The 20,678-nt window shown below is 33.6% G+C and overlaps 4 protein-coding genes and 1 pseudogene across 5 annotated transcripts in view; 1 reads left to right on the forward strand and 4 right to left on the reverse strand.

Moving 5' to 3' along the window:
• Positions 1–20,678, forward strand: part of LOC145635719 (codeine O-demethylase-like) — a 64,386-nt gene that overhangs the window by 38,656 nt on the left and 5,052 nt on the right. The gene's annotated exons all lie outside the window — the stretch shown is intronic.
• On the reverse strand, positions 530–4,624 carry LOC145636564 (jasmonate-induced oxygenase 4-like). The gene is made up of 4 exons (XM_081688143.1): positions 4,385–4,624; positions 3,863–4,110; positions 3,468–3,783; positions 530–811 (listed from the first exon to the last, which is right to left on the reverse strand). The coding sequence occupies exons 1-4, from the start codon at positions 4,622–4,624 to the stop codon at positions 530–532; spliced, it is 1,086 nt and encodes a 361-aa protein (XP_081544269.1).
• Positions 9,954–11,242, reverse strand: LOC145634396 (protein LATERAL BRANCHING OXIDOREDUCTASE 1-like; annotated as a pseudogene). The gene is made up of 3 exons (XR_014113411.1): positions 11,002–11,242; positions 10,453–10,700; positions 9,954–10,375 (listed from the first exon to the last, which is right to left on the reverse strand). The product of XR_014113411.1 is annotated as a protein LATERAL BRANCHING OXIDOREDUCTASE 1-like (transcript).
• Positions 13,434–14,985, reverse strand: LOC145636565 (jasmonate-induced oxygenase 4-like). The gene is made up of 4 exons (XM_081688144.1): positions 14,731–14,985; positions 14,226–14,473; positions 13,881–14,134; positions 13,434–13,705 (listed from the first exon to the last, which is right to left on the reverse strand). The coding sequence occupies exons 1-4, from the start codon at positions 14,983–14,985 to the stop codon at positions 13,434–13,436; spliced, it is 1,029 nt and encodes a 342-aa protein (XP_081544270.1).
• Positions 19,032–19,698, reverse strand: LOC145636566 (serpin-ZX-like). The gene is made up of 2 exons (XM_081688145.1): positions 19,439–19,698; positions 19,032–19,362 (listed from the first exon to the last, which is right to left on the reverse strand). Exons 1-2 carry the CDS (start codon positions 19,696–19,698, stop codon positions 19,032–19,034), a joined length of 591 nt encoding a protein of 196 aa, XP_081544271.1.

Below are 20,678 nucleotides of genomic sequence, written 5' to 3' on the forward strand. Positions count from 1 at the left end.
TTGGTCACACTTTTGAAAAATAGCCCAAATGCATAAATATTGGATTCATTTTACTGTGGTTGATGTTACTTTGGTTTTTACTCTTGGTAGCAAGCTAAACATGGCGCTCTGTCTTAATATGTCATGTAGATATGTAGTACAATTATTCTTCCCTTATACTGTAATTTGTTTCCTAAACGTCATACAATAAAAATTTACCACTGTTTCCCTATATTATCATTTTAGTTAGTCGTATCCTTCCCTTCTCCCACTTCAATATAGTGAGGGTATTTGGAAATTTGACAACATTATATATTTAGAAAATGTGACAATTTTTCTAAACATCCAAAAATAATACAAGACTGATATTAGAGTATTACTTATACAGTTATACAAGTATTAAGTATGCTCCAGACTTCTAGTCTAGGATTTATTTGGAGATGAAAACTTCAATGCTATGCAACCTTAGAACCAATCTGACTCCCTCAATGAGAATTTCTATGAACAGGATATATCTCTCCTTAGAAAACTCATGAAGGTTTAGTTTGAGCTAGGTTGTAGTTGTAGTCAAAGATGAAATCATCAACATACTAAGCTTGAATGGATCAAGTGGCCTATGGCCTAGTGCATGGCTCTTGAAGAATGTCCGCTGAAACTCATAGATGTTAAACTTCTTGTATAGTTGAGGCTTATGGACACTGATTAGCTTGCTGACAGGTCCAATTTCCTGATCCTTATCTGGGTGGCAGAATGCAGCCACTGATATTCTCTCACTTAAAGAACTTGTGATCACCCTATGCATGTCACCCTTAAATACCCCATTAGTCATTACCTGCATACATCATAAGTATTATACTTTGTTATGATGATGATATATACTCATTTTTGGGTGACTTAGCTCTAACATACTTGACTTTGATTATCAGATTGTTTAAGCATACCTGAAAACAACCCCATTGAAAGAGAGCTGATCAGATTTTTTCGAGTTCAGTTGCTGAGGAGGAAGAGAGAAGAGATAAGAGATAAATCAATAATCAATTTATCTCTCCACAAATCAGAGGCATCAATAGCTTCAGGGAAGCCATCTTTGTGGAGGTATTTTTCTGATATTTCATCACCTTTTTTGGCTATTTTTTGAACTAGCTTTGCTGCTACTTATTCCTTGGTTAGTGGAGTAAGTTCTGCCATTGTTGTTAATAGTATAGTTGTTGAATTTTTTGCTGACTAAAACATGTAATAGTAGTAGTAATATACACACACACACACACACACACACACACACACACACACACACACACACACACACACACACACACCAAAAGGTTGTCCTAACTTAAACTTGACTTTCCTGTTTATTTTATGTTCTACTTTGACATAAACATTTGCCAATGTGCAACTTTTACTATTATTATTACTCCTCCCATTCCATAATGTAGTTCCTACTCCTATCTTACTTTTTCAATGTCCCAAATAAAGGTCTTGTTTGAATCTTTCCTATTTCATTACGTGTTGTTTTTAACATCAATTTCCTTCATTTTACTACAGATATATATATGCGTACTTTTATTTTTTATTCCTTAAAAACAGTAATCTTATTTCTCGTTTCCTTATTCCTCGTGAAAAATGCAAAATACAAAATAGAAACTATATTATGGGACCTAGTTGATACAATTATGTACAAGTATAAATATTATATCTTATATGGTCAAAGTAAGACATTCAAATCCTACAAAAGTCAAAGGGTAACAATTACTGAAAAATAATAAAATATGCAAGGACTAATTATTCCTGGACACTTATGGAGTTATGGTAGCCCATGTTTGGACTTGTTACAACCATAACTGTTTAAGCTCTTTTCTTACAATGTCTAATTAATCATTAGTAGCCCACTAGCCCATGTTTGGTTGTTAGACTTGTGGGAAGGAAGGGAAATGAGAGGGAGGGATCTTTCCCTCTCTCTTTAATAAGCATAATCCCTCCAAATTTGGAGAGATTTGGAGGGAAAATGGAGCTTACCTCCCCCTCCCTTTCTTCTCTCTTCCCTTCCTCTTCTATCCCTCCCCTTCCTTTCCTTCCTTGTTTCCTATCCAAACAAAGCGTTTAATGTCTAATTAACCCCCTCTATTTTTCTAAGTGTTGCACTTTAACCAACACACAATTCTAAGAGATTGATATTAAATTTTTTATAATAAGATGCAAGTGGTGTACGTATGATAGTAAATTGTAAGATATAGCAGGGTTAATAGATTATTCAAATGGTAAGAGGTAGGAAAGGAGTGAAATTATATACAAAAGTAGGAGAGAGGACCATGCATGAAAAAAGAGACATATCCTTAGTGCTTTGTTTGGATAACAAAGAAGGAAGGTAAAGAAGGGGAGGGAAAGAGGAGGAAGGGGAGGGAAGGTAAGGTGAACTCAATTTCCCCTTCAAATCTCTCCTATTTTGGAGGGATTATATTTATTAAAAAGAGAGGGAAACCTTCTGCTTCCTTTTCTACCATTTCCTTCAATCCAAACCATTGTAAATGTAGAATTTTGTCATAAATAGAAGTGTATCATTTTCAAAAAAACTGCTGATTCAAGGGAGTTAACTTTTTTTTATCAATACTTCTGTACCAGTTTTATTTTCTTACAATATAACAATTCACAAATGAAGCTATAGGATAATATTATTAATATATTTGCACTGGACACAAACACAAGTGGTATATTAGACAAATACTTTTATTATATGCACAATAATATGTAAAATGTTTTCAAAATTTAAACAAAACATCTGTTTAAGGATGGAGAGAGCTGAGTATGCTTGCCTTGGCTAGTGTTTGGAGTGGACACATACAATTACAAACTATGTTACTTATACTTCATTTCACTTCAAGCGCCATGTTGTATCCTCACAAATAGCCACATAGGTATAAACATATGACACTTTTATTTGTACCAAGAACATGGAAAGTTTTCATACATAGCAACTGTCAATTATTGGAACACATTCACATTGAGTGGCCGAGTCCAAGTAATGTATATATAGTACTAATGAACAATTCTTATCAAACTCAGAAGAAAAGTTCTGTTGGATGGGCCACTCTTTTAAAAAGTAAAGCACGCATGAAATGAAGAGCAGATACTAAACTTGGAATGCATCAAGTGCTCTTATGCCTAGACGAAAACTATCGTAGATTTTGGGACTATATTCTTTCATGCTAAACTTCCTGTAAAGTTGTGGCTGATCAGCACTAATCAATTCTTTTAGAGGTTCAACTTCATCGTCATCTGGGTTGAAAAACATGACCGCAGATATCCGATCTTTTGTTGAATTCGCACTCACTCTGTGCACTGCACTCTTAAATACTCCATTAGTAAAAGCCTGCAAAGTGAAAACATAACAATCCTTTGGTTTCATTGTATTACCAGTAACTTTTAAGTGGGAAGAAATGGTTATTTTTAATTCTTATGGGTTGTTGTGAATGTGAAGAGATCACACTTACCTCTCCTAACTCACCGAAGTTGATAAAAAGTGCGCCTGGGATGAACGAGACCTTGTACCATTGACCATCATTCAAAATTTGGAGACCTTCTACCTCTGGCAAGAGATACGTGACCATTACATTGTCCGTATGTGCTTTTGTTCCAAGAATACGTTCGGGACATGGGCAACGAGGATAAAGATTGAACCTTGCTATTGCTGGTCCGTGTTTCCCGAACTCTAAGCAGTTTTCTTCTAAGCCAAGTGACCTTGACATTGCTTTGCAGAGAGCCTTATTGACCGATGATATCTTTTTCGAATACTCCTCTATCATTTCCCTGCCAATATCCGTGATCTTACTCTTAAGAGTCTCAGTATTGGTGTTGAAATGACTGTTAGGAATGTAAAGTTTGTTACCTGAATTTGTCTGGCTTCTGTGGCCAGCATTCAAGCCTGAGTTTTTCCTTAGGATGGAGAAAAAGAAATAGCCTATCATTCCAATTTCGTGTTTGAGAACCTGAATAAGCTGCATCTGTGCCATATCCTTGATATATGTCATTTGCTGCAGAGTACCCAAGCTTTTCCTCTAAGGGAAGTGCAAAGAATTGCTTGGAAATTTCAATCAACTCTTCAAGGAATGAGACTTCTATCCCATGATTTATGACCTTTTAGTTAACAGAAAATTTTGAGTGTTATATTTTTAATCAAAGTACCATACTCTTGAATTTCAATGCTTAAGTGATGTTCATTTAGTGTACTTCTATGATTGGTTTAAATATCTTTTTCTAACATGCCAAAGATCAATATAGTACTTAATTTTTCTCCTATGCTTGTCAAATTTAGGACGTTTGTGATGAAAACATGCAAAACAGTGTAATTCACTTCTTGGTTTGTAGATTGAAAGAATGAACAGGAGAAGTAGGAAGAAAGCAAGCTTACCTGAAAGCAACCCCATTTGGAGAGAGCTGATCGGAGCTTTGCAAGTTCAGGTTCGGAGTACGAAGAGAGAAGGGAAAAATCAATGAGCAAATCACCTCTCCATAAATCAGGGGCATCAATGGCTTCAGGGAAACCATCTTTGCGAAAAAAAACCTCTGGTATTTCATCTCCTTTTTTAGCTATCTCCTGAACTAATTTTGATGCTAGTTCTTGTTTGGTCAAGGGAGCAACTCCTGCCATTGCCTCTTTAGTAGTAGTACTACTTATTATGTAGTGATAGTTGCATTAGCTGCTGCCTATATATATATATATATATATATACATATATATATATACATATATATATACATATATAGGGGAAGACTCTTGTGAGAATTTTTCTTATGTGAGAATTTTTCATATGTGAGAACACTCTTTATGTTCTAAATTTTTACTCGTATGTTCTAAATTTTAAATCTGATGTTCTAAACTTTTCCTTAGGTGTTCTAAATTAAATCAAATGTTCTAATTTAGTACTCACATGTTCTAAACCATAAATTAGTTAAGTTTGATGTCATAAATTTTAATTAACTTGTTCCAAAATTTTAACTTATATGTTCTAAATTTTAAAACGTGTGTTCTAAGATTTTTAATTATATGTTCCAGATTTTAAAACGTATGTTCTATTTTTTTTTACACGTATGTTCTAAATTCTTTACTCACACTTTCTATATTCTATATCAGTTTGTTCTAAATTTTTATTCACATGTTCATAATCTTAAGTCAGATGTTCTAAATTTTACTCATATGTTTAAAATTTCATAAAGCAAATTTTTTAAATTTTTAATCACTTTTTAATTCTAAAATAAGATGTTCTAAACATATTACTCACACAAATGTTCTAATTTATTACTCATATGTTCAGAATTTTAATTTGAGTCACATGTTCTAAATTTTAACTCGCATGTTCTAAATTTTTACTCACATGTTCTAAAATTTTACTCACATGTTCTAAATTTTAAATCAGTTCTCATATAAGTATGAATTCTCACATATGGACCTATTCTCACCGCATCCCTCCCCTATATATATATATATATATATATATATATATATATATTTATATATATTCGGTGAGAATAGACCCATATGTGAGAAAATATACTTATATGAGAACTAATCTAAAATTTAGAACATGTGATTAAAAATTCAGAACACATTATTTAAACTTCAGAACACGTGATTTATAATTTGTAACACGTGAGTAATAATTAAGAACATCTAAGTGAGTAATAATTTAGAACATCTGATTTTGGATTTATATTAGAATTTTAAAAACCTGATTTAAATTTTAGAAAATTAAATAATAACATCTGATTTAAGATTTTGAATATATGAATAAAAATTAAGAACACCCGATTTTAAATTAAAACAAAATGAGTAACATTTAGAACAAGTGAGTAAAAGTTTGGAACATACGAGTAATAGTTTAGAATATATAATTTAATATCATAGAACACAATTCAAAATTTAAAACACATAAGTTAAAATTTAGAACAAATAATTTAAGATTTAGAACATATGAGTAATAATTAAAAACATTTGATTTAGCTAATTTAAGATTTAGAACACATGATTTGAAATTTAGAACATGAGATTTAAAATTTAAAACATGAGAGTGTTCTCATATAGGAAAGAGTTCTCACATAAAGGAGAAATTCTCACGAGAGCCTTCCCCTATATATATATATATATATATCATGTGTTCTAAATATATACTGTATATAGATTTAGGTTCATATGATACGCTCGAAGAATGAATTTTCTAGGCTTTTGTAATTTATGTGATCAGTCTGATTACTCGTATCATTTGGATGCAGAATTTAAATAGTTGCCTGTTTCAAATTTTGATACTCTGTCCGTTTCATTAGTTGTTCGGATTTGACTTTTGGCACTATTTATTAATTTTGCTTTGACCGTGTTATTGTTTTGTAGTCAAGGGAGTACTTCTGTTTCATATTTTTTGCAACTTTGAAGGCCGCACAGTCTCCTAGATAAAATTTGTTTGTGAGTGTAAGTAGAAAGAGAAATATGAATTCATGTGATGAGGAGATAGATAGAGAGAAGTGACAACTTAAACACGAAATAAATTATTTGTTGTAAACAATGTGTAGCATCTATTTTTGGCAAAAGTTGCAAATAATATGAAACAGAGGTAGTATTACACATATATTATGGTGTAAAATGTTGTAGGATTCATCTCAATTTATTTTTTAAATCAACCTATTATAAGGCGATCATAAAATATTATTGAAGACACTAATGGCCAAAAATGTATGTTGGCAAATTTGCTAGTTATAGTTGAACAACTAAAAATAAGAGAATAAATAATACTCAGTATCAGTAACTTATGTCCTAGCTGATAAAACAAATCAATTATTGATTACTTTTTAAAACTAGCTGACAAAGCAAATCAATTACCACTCGCTGATGCAGCTAATCAATTCTTGATTATTTTTAATATTGGTAGGTAATACAATCAATAATTTTCTTTTGTCATTCACTTGCATGCCAAATGTAGACACTACTTTATATGGAAATTTAAACTAACTTGGTGTCTGTGACGGTGTTTTCGATGCGTTTATAAATGGAATGATTATTTTTAAAAAATCAAGATGGTTGGAATTTTGTGGCCATTGGTGATTTTGTCTTCAGTTAGAAGGCTCTGGATCACACTCACCAATTTACCATGGATAGAGGATCGAAATCAATTATGCGTATGTTTTCTTGGCAGTTTCATAGCTTGAAGTTTCTTTTACAAAAACATTTATGTGTGATTTTTTTTCTTTATTTATTATCGGTTGATTTCAAACGAGCATGTTTTTATGACTTTATTACAAGTATAAGAAATTTAAGTATTAAACTTTGTACTTTTTAAATTTGGGTGGTAATTGCATTAGGAAGGACATAAGGGAGGCCGAAGCTTATATTCAAGAGGCCTAAGTGTATTTTAAAGAGGCCTAATATTTTAATGCATTAGGGAGGCCTAAGTTTTGGTGCCTTTGCCAATAATTGTGCTCCAATTATAATGAATTCCCTACAAAATCTCATGCTTTTTTAGGGCATGCTTGGATTGAGGGTAATATATTAGGGGGTAATAAAAGTCAAACTTGAAAAAAATAAGTAATTAGAGGTGTTGTAGTAGGAGGTATGGTGTTACACACCCTCCCCCTAGTGTGATTATTACCCACAAAATGAGCCTCTTTCTTCACCTCATACCTCACCATCACTACATATTTTTTATGACAAGCACACTATCACTATCTCCTCCTTCCCTATATTCATTTTCATTCTCCTTAGTTTGGATTTTATTACCCTAGTAATACATTTCCCTCAATCCAAGCATGTCCTTAGAGATAATATTGTCTTTGGTGGTTGTAATCTTGTACTTTTTAAATTTGGGTGGTAATTGCATTAGGAAGGACATTAGGGAGGACGAAGTATATTTTGAAGAGGCCTAATATTTTACTGCAATAGGGAGGCCTAAGTATTGGAGCCTTGGCCAATAATTTAAAGAGGCCCATGTGATAAGATAAAGGTAGATAGAATTTATTGACTAAAAGGGAAAGTGATGCATCTAAATAGAAACTTCCCTTTATAGAAAGTAATGCATCTTTTTAAAAACGAAGGAAGTAGATTTGATCTACTGAGTTTGGGTTGCAATGTAGAGTGCAAGCTTTATTTATGGTTATGAATAACATAAATTTGAGTAGGTTATTATGAAATCACTGTTTTTTTTTTGTTTTTTTTTTTTTGATGGGTTTTCTTCCTAGTTGTGATTGAGAGCATGTACACCTGTCAGTTAAATAGGGCTGATGAGAGCTATACGAGTTCAGCTCCAGCAGCAGGTGCTGTGGAAAAAAAAAAAAAAAAAAAAAAAAAACTAGCTTTCAAAGAGCTTACTATATAAACTGCTATTCATACAATCATAGGTTAAGGGCATGAACAATGGCTTCATCAAAACCACCTATGTGCAGGAATTTCTCTGGTATGTCATCACTCATTTTGCCTCCCTCTTGATCCAGTATTTCAACTTTGATTACAACTACCTCTTGCTTAGATATATTCCACTTTAATTATATGCTTGGATTCCATTTATAGGTTTTTGTTGTTGTTTTTGTTGTTGTTGTTGTTGTTGTTTTATTTTTATTTTTATTATTTTTTTTATCCTGAAATCATGGTACTCTTTCAATTTCATGGGATATGCTACGCAAGCATTTCAAAAATGAGTTTTGGCATTAGTGTATGAAGTTAAGGACTTAAGGGTATTTGCGCCATTTGCGGTTGGAACTAAGAAGTAGGGAGGGAAGATAAGGAGATTGTCACCTCCTAGCAACCTTCACATGATAAGATATGAACACCAAACCTCTAGCCTCTAGGGTCTAAGGTAAAAGTCTTACCAAGTGAGACAAGCTTTTATTGGTATGAAGTCAAGGGATATGTGATACACTCAACTTTATACTTCCTTTACTTACCTGCGTGCCCATCTGTGGTTGTTAAATGCCCAATCTTTTAGTGCTTCTGCTCAAGTTTTGGGCTTAATTATCTACATTGTTAAAAGGTATCTGGTGGTCAATATTGCGAGTGGTATTTCATGCTGGCATAGAGTCATAGACTTGATGTTGAACTTCTTGTAAACTTGACAATGAGCACTAATCAGTTCACTTAGAGGTCCAATTTCATTATCCTCTTTCCGGGAGAAAAACATGGCCACAAATATCCTGCCTTCTGATTTCATAGCACCCTGTGACTTGCCCTCTTGAACACCCGATAAATTGCTACCTGCAAAGTGCAATCATCTCAATCTTATCTCCCCCAAGTTACCAGATTAAAGTTGATAAATAGTGCCCCTGGGATGACCGAGACCTTGTAACATTTTGAATTGATCATCTTTGATGATTTGTGACCATTGGCCTCTTTCTCTAGAAAAAGAGGTCATGGACATGAGTTAGGAGGATAGTGGATAGACCTTGCTTTTGTTGGTTCTTCTTTTCTTCTGGTTTAGTAGCAATCTTCTCTAAATAATTTTATGTTACGTCAATCATTTCATGGGTAAAAAAGTGCACATATAGTGCTCCCTATATTACTCGAACTAATTAATTAACATCATTGACACTAACATATTGGAACATATACACACTAACTAAGTGTACTAACGAACAATCATATCAAGCTCAGAAGAAAAGTTCTGTTACCACTCTTTTGAAAAAGTAAAGCACCCATGAAATAGAATGGAAATGAGTCATACTCTAATGAAGAGTAGGTAGTAGGTACTAAACTTTGAATGCATCAAGTGGTCTTAAGCCTAAACTAAAATTCTCGTAGATTTTTGGCCTATATTCTTTCATGGTAAATTTTCTGTAGAGTTGTGGCTGATCAGCACAAATCAATTCATTTAGGGGTTCAACTTCATCATCATCTGGGTTGAAAAACATGGCTGCAGATATCCTATCTTTTGCAGAATTCGCGGTCACTCTGTGCACGGCACTCTTAAATAGTCCATTAGTACGAGCCTGCAAAGTAAAAACATAACAATCCTTTTCTTTCATTGTATTACAAGTAACTTATAAGTGTAAACAAAATGGTTAGTTGTTATTATTATGGGTTGCTGTGAATGTGCAGAGAGCACACTTACCTCTCCTAAATCACCAAAGTTGATAAACAGTGCGCCTGGGATGACTGCGGCTTTGTACCACTGACCATCTTTTAAGATTTGGAGACCTTCAACTTCTGGCAAGAGATACGTGATCATTGTGTGGTCTGAGTGAGGTTTTGCTCCAAGAATACGTTCAGGACATGGGCAACGAGGATAAAGGTTGAACCTTGCTACTGCTGGTCCATGTTTTCCAAACTCTAAACAGTTTTCTTCTAAGCCAAGTGACCTTGACATTGCTTTGCAGAGGACCTTATTGACCTTAGATATCTTTTTTTGAATACTCCTCTATCATTTCCCTGCCAATACTCACGAAGTTACTCTCAGAGTCTCAGTACTGATGTTGACATGATGTTAGGAATCTAAAGTTTATTACCTGAATTTCACTGGCTTCTGTGGCCAGCATTCAAGCCTGACTATTTCCTTAGGAAGGAGAAAAAGAAGTAGCCTATCATTCCAAGTTCGTATTTGAGAGCCTGAATAAGCTGAATCTGTGCCATACCCTTGATCGATGTCATCTGCTGCTGAGTACTTGAGCTTCTCCTCTAAGGGAAGTGCGAAGAATTGTTTGGAAACTTCAATAAATTCTTCAAGGAATGAGACTTCTATCCCATGATTTATGAGCTGTTTAATTAATAGAAAACTGGAAATGTTGAATAAAAAGTACAAGTTTTAAATTTTGAATCTAAGTATCGTACTCTTGAATTTTATCACTGAAGTGATTCTCATTGTTCATTTAGTGTACTTTTATGATTGGTTCAAATGCTCTTTTTACTATCATGCCAATGGTTAATTTACTACTAGTATTTTCTCATATGCTTGTCAAAATTAGGTTGTTCAACTGTTTGCAAAAGAAACAGTGATTTACTTCATGTTTTGTAGAAAGATAGAATGAACGAGAGAGGCAGGAAGAAATTAAGCTTACCTGAAAGCAACCCCATTTGGAGAGAGCTGATCGGAGCTTTGCAAGTTCAGGTTCAGAGTACGAAGAGAGAAGGGAAAAGTCAATGAGCAAATCACCTCTCCACAAATCAGGGGCATCAATGGCTTCAGGGAAACCATCTTTGCGGAAAAAATCCTCTGGTATTTCATCTCCTTTTTTAGCTATCTCCTGAACTAATTTTGATGCTAGTTCTTGTTTGGTCAAGGGAGAAACTTGTGCCATTGCCATTTTAGTAGACTAATAGTACTACTTATTATGTAGTGATAGTAATATGGTTATAGACTTATAGTTGTATTAGCTGCTGCCTAAACATATATACTCCGATACATATATATAGTGAGAACCCCTCCTTTATGAGAGAACCCTTTCTCATGTGAGGCCTAATATTTGAGGAAATTCATGTTGATCTACTAGATTAACAAAAATTGTCAATCATAAGGGCATTTTAGGTTTTTCCTTCATTTAGTATTGGACAATTTCGTAAAAGCATAAGCATGATTAGATAAAATTGCCAACTCACAATCACCATCACCATTTTCCAGTGAAACGGTAAACCCAACCAACACCATAACCACTAAGCTTCATGGCCTAACGCAGTGACCATAACCACCACCACCACTGTGACGCCCTTGTTGTCGGCAATAGAGGTGGTTATTGGACAGGGTAGTCCAATGATAATAGGGTCAGGGCCAAGCTTATAGGGCTTTTAATGGACAGGGCTATTAATGGACAGAGCCCTTATAGGGTAGGGTCAATATAGGGCCAACATGTTTTTCCAATTTAGTTGATAAAGAAAATACATAATGTAAAAATAATTGTATAGATTAATTTGTATTCATATGTATTTAATAATGGCTTTGTCCAATATTTATTTTAATTGATATTTTGTAGGCCCGCCCATTATCGACCCGCGATCCGCATTAGCCCAACCCTATATTGACCCTATAAAATGTGACCCTCTTTGACCTTGACCCGCAACCGACCCTGACCCGACCCACCCAATAACCAGGTCTAGTCGGCAACCACCAGCAAGATGGCGTCGGTGGTGGCCACAATATGAAGTCCTTTCTTTAATTTTTTAAATTAGCGAATTTCGAACTTGTCTGGCAGAAATTAAAGCTCCAAGGGTAGCATTAATAGAGGAGGATAACACCCCTTCCCTTTAGGGTTAACCATGCCCTTAATTTCACCTTTTTAACATAGGGATTTCGTTTAATTTGGCGGCGAAGCCGCCGTGATGTCGTCGGTAGAAAATTATTGTTTCTGTGAAAAGTGGAGATGATGCAGATGGTGTCGGTGGAAGGAGGTGATGCAGATGGTGTCGGCATGGTGGAATTGGTGGTGTCGGTGGAAGGAAGTGGGATGTGTCGGTGGAAGGAAGGTTGAAGCTTCAATGGAATATTAATTGTCTATTTTAATGACTAAGCAGTGACTAAGCATAGCTTGACAAAATTTGTTGATCTAATTGATCAACTGGGGCTCCCCCTTCCTCTTGTAATTTATCTCCTTTTTAGCTATCTGTTCATCTGTTGAACTAGCATTGATTCTAATTCTTGTTTAAGGAAGAACTTCTGTCATTGCTACTGTATTAATAGACTAGTACGGCTGTACGGAGTAGTATACAGTAAAACACATAAGATAATTTTGTGTCAACTTCTAGGCTTCTGTATCTTTTGTGATTATTATATTGATGCAGAATATCATTAGTTGGTGGCCTGTTTGATTCCAAGTATAATAACAGTATAATCACTACTAGTTGAATAATTAGTTTCATATCTTGATGGAGGTTGAATTATTTTGGCCATTAGTATTTTGTCTTTGTAGAAAGGCAGATATCACGCTAGGGCATTCTAGTGCTTCTGTTCATGTTTTGACCTTTTGGGGCCTAGGCTAATATTATTGGTCCACTGCTTGTGAATCTGATTGCTAAATTTCTTATGAGTGGAAAGTGTTGTCCCGCATTGGAAAGTGGTAGATTGGGAGAGTATTAATCTAAACTTCCTAATTTTTGGATGATGAGATTGTATGTGCTTAGACTCTCCTCATTAATGGGTGCAGCCGTGCAACCCACGCCTATTTAGGACAAACTGTTATATTGTAAATGTTAAGAACAGTTTGAGCACCGATATGCAAGTATGTTGCTTGCAATCCTCTGGCCATACTATGGGTATAAACTATAAACACATGACACTTCAATTTATACCAAGAACATGAAAAATATTCATGAATTAGTAGCCAGTAAGCCAAATAATAAATTCACACATACAAGTGTCTTATATGAGTACCCGAGTTTGAGTAACATAAACTATTTTAATTACACCCAACAGTAAAGTTGTGTAGGATGCACCTCTTTCTAAACAGCACAAACACCCATGAAACTGGACTTGAACGAGTTTTATACTTATCAGTAGATATTAAACTTGGAATGCATCAATTGCTCTTGACCCTAGCCTAAAGCTTTCATTTAGTTTCTGCATGTACTCATTCATGTTAATATTCTTGTAGAGTTGAGGCTGGTCAGCACTAACCAGTCCGCTTAGGGGTTTGATTTCCTCGTCGTCTGGGGAGAAGAACATGGCCACTGACATCCTGTCCTTTACAGAGTTCGTGCTCACCCTGTGCACCACGCTCTTAAACACCCCATTAGTCATTGCCTGCAAAGTGCAAACATTACAATCTTTTGGTCCTTTGAGCAAAAACATATAAAACAAACGGAAAAGAATAAGTTGGTTGTATTTAACTTTTTATTTTTATCTTATGAGTTTGCTGTGAATGTGCAGACAGCACACTTACCTCTCCTAATTCACCCAAGTTGATTAACAGCGCGCCTGGGACGACTGAGACCTTATACCATTAATCACCTTTCAAAATCTGGAGACCATCAACCTCATTATCTGGCAAGAGATATGTGATCGTTGAGCCATCCGAATGAGGTTTGACCCCAAGAACACGTTCCGGGCATGGGCAGCGAGAAACGAAGTTGAACCTTGCTATTTTTGGTCCTTGTTTCCCAGGTTTGAAGCTGTTTTCTTCCAAGTTAAGTGACTTTGCCATTGCTTTACAAATGACTGTATTCACAGTTGCTATCTTCTTTGCATACTCTTCTATCATTGCACTGCCAAAATTCGGCAGCATACTCACAATCTAGTACTGATGTCGAAAATAAACAAACTTTGATATGAAGTAGGAATTTTAAGGTTTATTACCTGAATTTCACAGGCTTCTGTGGCCAGCACTGACGCCTGACAATTTCCTTAGGATAGAAAAAAAGAAGCAGCCTATCATTCCAATTGCGAGTTTGAGTCCCAAAAGTAAGTGAATCACTGCCATAACCTTGAAAGATTTCATCTGCTGCAGAACACTTGAACTTCTCCTCTAAGGGAAGCGCGAAGAATTGCTTAGAAACTTCAATCAGGTCTTCCAGAAATGAGCTCTCTATTCCATGGTTTATGACCTATTGAATTGATTAAAAAATTTTAAGTGCAAAAAAAAAAAAAAAAAAAAAAAAAAAAAAAAAAAAACTGAGTAAAATAATTTAAACTTCAATCAGCTTTTCAGTGAGTCTCATTATCTTTATTAAGTTTATTTGTACTTGACTTTTTTGATTGCTCTACCTCATTTGTTACTCATATTAGCTAGCTCATTTTATGTTTCGAGTTTTTTTGGGGGATCATTCAACGTAGTTGTGCTTTGTATAATCTAAAATCACACGTTTGAGCTAGGAGAAAAGCGTTCCTGAAGGCAACCCCATTGAGAAAGGGCTGATCGGAGCTTTTCGAGTTCTGGAGCTGAGGAAGAGGAGAGAAGAGAGAAATCAATGAGAAGATCATCTCTCCATAGATCATCAGGAGCGTCAATGGCATTAGGGTAGCCATCTTTGTAGAGGTACTCTTCTGGTATATCGCCGCCTTTAGTAGCTAGTTCTTGGACTATCTTTGATGCTCTTAAAGGAAAATTTTCCGCCATTGTTAAAGTACATGCTAAGCATGTAGTAATTAGTTTTTAGAGTAGCAAGCGAGTATAGCCAAGGCGCAAGAGTTGTGATTGTCATAACAATTACTGGTAGGATTGGATCAGATCGGTTCAGATCAGATTGAAATGGTTCTAATCATTTAAGGGAGACACTAGAAATCAAATCAGATTGAAATGGTTCTTTGGATTTTTACTAGAAAAAGCTTATGGTATCAAATCAATTACTCTATGGTTTGATGGTTTCACGTGTTTTATTACTATTAGAAGTTGGTGGAAATTAGGGAAAGAATTGTCCCCTAAAGATGTACGAAGTAATAATGTCATTTGCACTAGAGTAAAAGTATTACTGTATGAATATGAATATATGATGCTTTAGAGATGTACTGTAATTCTGTAACAGAATTGAGCATAATCTATTGCCCAAAGATTCAAAGAATATTGTTTGCATAATTGCATACATTCTAAACTCATAATATCAAATATGGTAGATTGATAGGTATAATGCATCAATATATTTTCCGATATTTATTTCTTAATTCCTACTTAAGGAAAAAATTTGAGTCTAATCGAATCCAGGCCACAGGAGCTGAAGCAAGGTAAAAACATCATGTAAATAGATTAATTGTGAGTTAGCTCATGAATTTTGGTAGCTGGATGATGGATGAGTATTCGAAATATAAATTAGTATTACACATTTACACACTACTGCTTTTACTAACAATGACCAAGCTTAATAATAGAGAATGACGGATAGCTCAAGTAGTTTGAGCTTCCCTCTCGTTTTCAAAAATTCCTTGGGATCGATTTTCATTTCTGTCTTTGTGGCTCTCTAAACACCTTAAAATCAAGCTTGATAATACAATAAGACCTAAAAAATCAATACTAAAAAATAAACAGTGCAACAATTAAATTTAACTCTCAATTTGGATACAAAGTTTGATCACCCAATACTCGACGCAATATTAATTAATTAATGGAGCAATTTTGTTATCAAATCGCGTTATAATTCACCTAGACGATATGCCATGTTACATTGTATCATCCAATTGCAAATAATTATCTCTTTCAATTCTAATTTATGATGAGTTGATGAAATCTTAATTATACATACTAAGAAACTTAACACAAAATTATTTCATGTAATTATATGTAAATAGCTTAGTATGACTAAAATCATAATTAGACAAAATAAAAATGCATGCTCTATACTATCTAGGAGTTAAGCCAAGGGTGAACGTCTAGGATTACTCTTACGACGTCGTCTAGTAGGAACGACCTTAGGGACGGCATTGGTTGTCCTAGGCTTGCTGGTGACATCTCCAATAGCAATAACCACCTCACGGCCGCCAGCTCGGGAAGTGGACTCTTCAGCTTGAGTAGTATCAGTAACAAAAGCAGCAGCAGCATCTTGATCAATATCATCCAAAGTCCTAATCTTTTTATCTTCATCTATAATTACACCACTATTATTAATATTTTTCTTGCTCATAATTATTGAATTAAATTTCTTTGGTCTACCTCTCCTTCTTTGTAACTCACTATTGATATTTTTTTCTTGATCAGCTATTTGTTGTTCCATAATTTAATAAGATTATTGGACTATTTATTGTATGAACTTTCATTTTATATATCTTACAGTACTATATAGAATAATTTAATGAAGTTTATTTAAATTGAAATTTAAAAATAGCAAGTAAAAACTTGCAGTATACCCAACTATCATGTACTCAAAATGGTTAAAAAGAGGGTTTTTAGTGGTTAGATGATGACTATCTATATGTTTATGTTATTTTGGGTAACTTAAATTAAGCTTTTTTGACTTGGACTATAGAGATTGAATGATTATTGAGTTAAGGTAAGAATAACAAAGGAATAAAGTTATTACTATTATAAGAATATGTACCATTTTTAAGGTGTAAATACTTGACTATGTAAAACAAATTTAGATATGAAAGCACATGCGTGAGTTTTATATTTTTATAGTGAGTAGTACTCCCTCCGTTCCACAATGATGTTCCTGTTTTGATATTTTTGTGAAAATTAAGGAAGATGGAGATTCTGAGAATATCATTAATTGTAGATAAAGATTCTGTCCAGCTGTTTAAGTACCCCATGTGTTCCATTTAATTGCTGTCCCCTTTTAACGGAAAAAATTTGTAAATTGCTTGGAAGCATGTGCTGATTTAATTACAAGGAATAGTTTAACAACCAATAAAATTACAGCAAAATGAAATTTCAGATTGCCGCCAACTCCAAAATTTACACCAAACTTAAATTTCACCTAATTGTTAAACGTTGAACTAATTAATGAGTCAGACTAAAATGAGGATATATTAGGCATTTTAATTTTTCTGTAAGGGTAGACATGGAAAAAAAATATTAACAAAAAAAGGAAAGATTCCAAAACAAGAACATCATTTTGAAACACCCAAAATGGAAAACAGGAACATCATTGTGGAACGGAGGGAGTATTATTTAGGGTATGTAATACTTCAAATTGAAACATTAATGTGAATCAATTTGCTACACTCCGCTTATGTATTTGTTAAAGTCGAATTTTTTTTAGATGTCGTATGACATAATAATAATGAATTTCTTTTACTATTCAAAAACAAATTAAATGCACCAAGTATATTGCGTTTGTGTTTGTTCTAGTGTAAAAAGAATTAGCTTCTCATCTTTTTTCACCGCGAGGAAATTGTTTAAAAGTACGAGTTATCTGATTTAAGTTATGTTCATATTGACGATTATGCGCAGATAGAAGTCTTAATTTGTAAGACATTGTTTGTAATGGACAAAAGAACCTAGAGGGAAGTTGCAATGTTGCATATAGGTTTTGTCTTGGGCTCCATAATTGCTAAAAGAAATTTGAAACATGCATGATTCACTTTTGAATTAACGTGCTTAATTAATTGCAATTAGGTGACTACTAAGATATTAATAGTAACCAAACTCCGATCCTGCTGAAGACCCAACTACTATATGCTATGAATGGATAACATGAATAACACTGGTTTAAATGATGTAGGTGAATAATAATGTGCTTGTATGTTATAATAATTGTTGTATTCCTAAATATCTCGATCTAATTCACTTTTCACATACTGTGTTAGACATCTCAAAGCTCACATGAATTCCAAACTCGAATAAGGATATGTATTTTTAATAACGAAAATAAAATAATAATTATCACTCACAATCGAAGGAAAATTTAAAAAACAAACAACAATAAACTGTGTTAAAAATAAGACTTTTTGTGAAAAACTACCTTATGTACCTTAAATTTTGTGAAAAACTACCTTGTAAAAAAGTTGTTCTAAAAAACTAAATGTTGTAAGTTACTACCATGTGCTTAATTTAACAATGAAAGTGAAGGAGAATTAGAGGTTATAATAAGGGGGCTTATGGAGAAATTGGGTGGAAAAGGGAGAAAAAATGATTGAAAATGAGGGTATGTTCTCATTTACTTAATTTCAGTTCAGTTCAGTTCAGCTCTAATCAGTTCAGTTCAGTCCAGCTCCATTCAGCTCAGCTCTTAATTTTCCTCTCCCATAAAATATTCATTTCAGCTCAATTCAGTTCAGTTCAGCTCCAATCAGTTCAATTCAGTTCAGTTCAGCTCAATAAATGTGAACAGGCGGAGTCATTAACATCTCTGATTCAATACAATAATTTGGCAAGAGGTAACTTTTTACAACATTAACTGTTTCATAAGGTAGTTTCTTACAACATCTATTGTTTAAAAGCTAGCTTCTTACAACATTTTTTTTATAAGGTTGTTTTTCAAAAAAAATGACTTGTATAAGGTAGTTTTTCACAAAAAGTCCTTAAAAACATGTCACAATTATATGGTAATACTTCTATTATTATTTTCACTAACCAGAAATATATATATATATATATATATATATATATATATATATATATATATATATATATATATATATATATATATATATATATATATATATATATATATATATATATATATATGATCAACAAACTAGCTTAATTGGTCAAAGTCTTTTTGGTGGTACTCATCATTTGCTCTCGTGAAAGGTTGTACTTGTCATGTTAGGCACATCTTCTTCATCATATTCATCGATGTCTTCATTAATGTCCTCGTTGTTAAGAGGATTAAAAATCGCTCCTAGGAAAAATATAATGTCTCGTACGTCTTCTTTTATCACAAACATGAAGGGATGATCAGCAATGAAGTTGATAACTGGTCGAGTATAAATACTAAAACCCAAATCGAAGTCTGAATCTTCAGTGCAACATATTACTTCTGTACCACTTTCATTGCATTCAATTTGTGTACATTGAAGGATCTTTGAAACGTTTCTTCTAACACCCCCTTCAACTATACCACTGAAATCATCATTATTTTCGATAAAAGGCAATTAGCCCTAATTCTTTCATTACTTCTGAAGGAGTAAAATTATACATGAATTTAAATTTTGGAATCCATAATCGACCTATTTCCTCTTGCTTTAAAACCAAATGTCTTCGCGATAAAAGATTAGGGTTATCTCGGAATTTTTGGGCTAAATTTGGTAGCCCTAATCTTTCTTTTGGAAGAATGATGATCATTGAGAATCTCCTCGAACTTTTATAATTAATATTTTTGTTAACCTTATACGGAACCTTAAGAACATCATATTCATCAAATGTACCATATAAACACGACCTTCCATAATCCTTCATAAAGGGCACTTTAACCACTTTATTATTGTCGAGAAGGTAAAACTTCGCTCTTTTCGTGTTGGATTCCAAAAATTTCTCTTCCCATTTAAAAGATTAGATTCCATTAAGTACTTAATTATAAAAGTAGGACTTGATTTAGAATAATGATTATACCAAAGCAAATAAATTATTATTATTAATTAATACGAAGAATTTTTGTAAGATTTGTTTTTTTGGTGTTTAGAGAGCCACAAGGGCGGGGGTGAGAATCGATCCCAGGATCTCCTGGAATCGGGAGGGGAGCTCTAACCACTTGAGCTATCCATCACTCTCTTTGTAAGATTTGTAGCTTTAGGTTTTAGTTCTTGTAAAGCGAAATTGGATCAATAATATGTACAATAGAGAACTAACGTGTTAAATTAGAATTTAACTAATACTTTTTATATTTTGTTACAACATCTTACATTACAGTTTTAGAGTATACTCCATCATAAAATAAATCAAAAACCTAAGGGCTGGTTTGGCACCGGTTTTTATTTTCAGTTTTCTGTTTTTTTTTAAAAAAAAACCAAAAACTAAAAACAAGAAAAAAGGTGTTTCCACTTTTCTGTTGTCTGTTTTCAAAATTATCATGATTTTAATAAGTTTATCTAATTTTTTAATTCATTAGATAACATATATCATATGATTTTAAAAAACAAAAAACCAAAAAACTGAAAACCACAAAAGTTTAGGTTAAATAATTACCTTACGAAGAAAATCCACGTACTTGAGTTTAACCTTGAATACGTTCTCAAGATAATCCTAAATCGTCAACACTTCGAAGCTTGAGAAATTGGAGAAGTTGTTGTAAGGTATCTCCCTTAGCCCCATCAGTAATTATGTTCAATATTACGCAGATTCCAAAAGGCGAAATCGCAATGTTTTCTTCATCAGAGGTTCTATCCTTATTATCGTATGATTTTGCCTTCTCTTGTAATTAGTGAAGACAAACATCTAAG

Source organism: Chenopodium album, chromosome 6 (assembly GCF_948465745.1).
Source record: "Chenopodium album chromosome 6, dcCheAlbu1.1, whole genome shotgun sequence".
In the NCBI taxonomy this organism is placed as follows: domain Eukaryota; kingdom Viridiplantae; phylum Streptophyta; class Magnoliopsida; order Caryophyllales; family Amaranthaceae; genus Chenopodium; species Chenopodium album.

Coding starts and splice junctions, on each gene's coding strand:
- LOC145636564 (XM_081688143.1), bottom strand. CDS start 4,624: ATGGCAGGAGTTGCTCCCTTGACCAAACAAGAACTAGCATCAAAATTA. Junction 4,111..4,384: donor CCAAATGGGGTTGCTTTCAG/GTAAGCTTGCTT, acceptor GTTAACTAAAAG/GTCATAAATCATGGGATAGA. Junction 812..3,467: donor ACTTCGGTGAGTTAGGAGAG/GTAAGTGTGATC, acceptor TGATGTATGCAG/GTAATGACTAATGGGGTATT.
- LOC145636565 (XM_081688144.1), bottom strand. CDS start 14,985: ATGGCGGAAAATTTTCCTTTAAGAGCATCAAAGATAGTCCAAGAACTA. Junction 14,474..14,730: donor GCTTTTCTCCTAGCTCAAAC/GTGTGATTTTAG, acceptor TCAATTCAATAG/GTCATAAACCATGGAATAGA. Junction 13,706..13,880: donor TGGTCTCCAGATTTTGAAAG/GTGATTAATGGT, acceptor TTTTGCTCAAAG/GACCAAAAGATTGTAATGTT.
- LOC145636566 (XM_081688145.1), bottom strand. CDS start 19,698: ATGAAGGATTATGGAAGGTCGTGTTTATATGGTACATTTGATGAATAT. Junction 19,363..19,438: donor ATTCCAAAATTTAAATTCAT/GTATAATTTTAC, acceptor TGATGATTTCAG/TGGTATAGTTGAAGGGGGTG.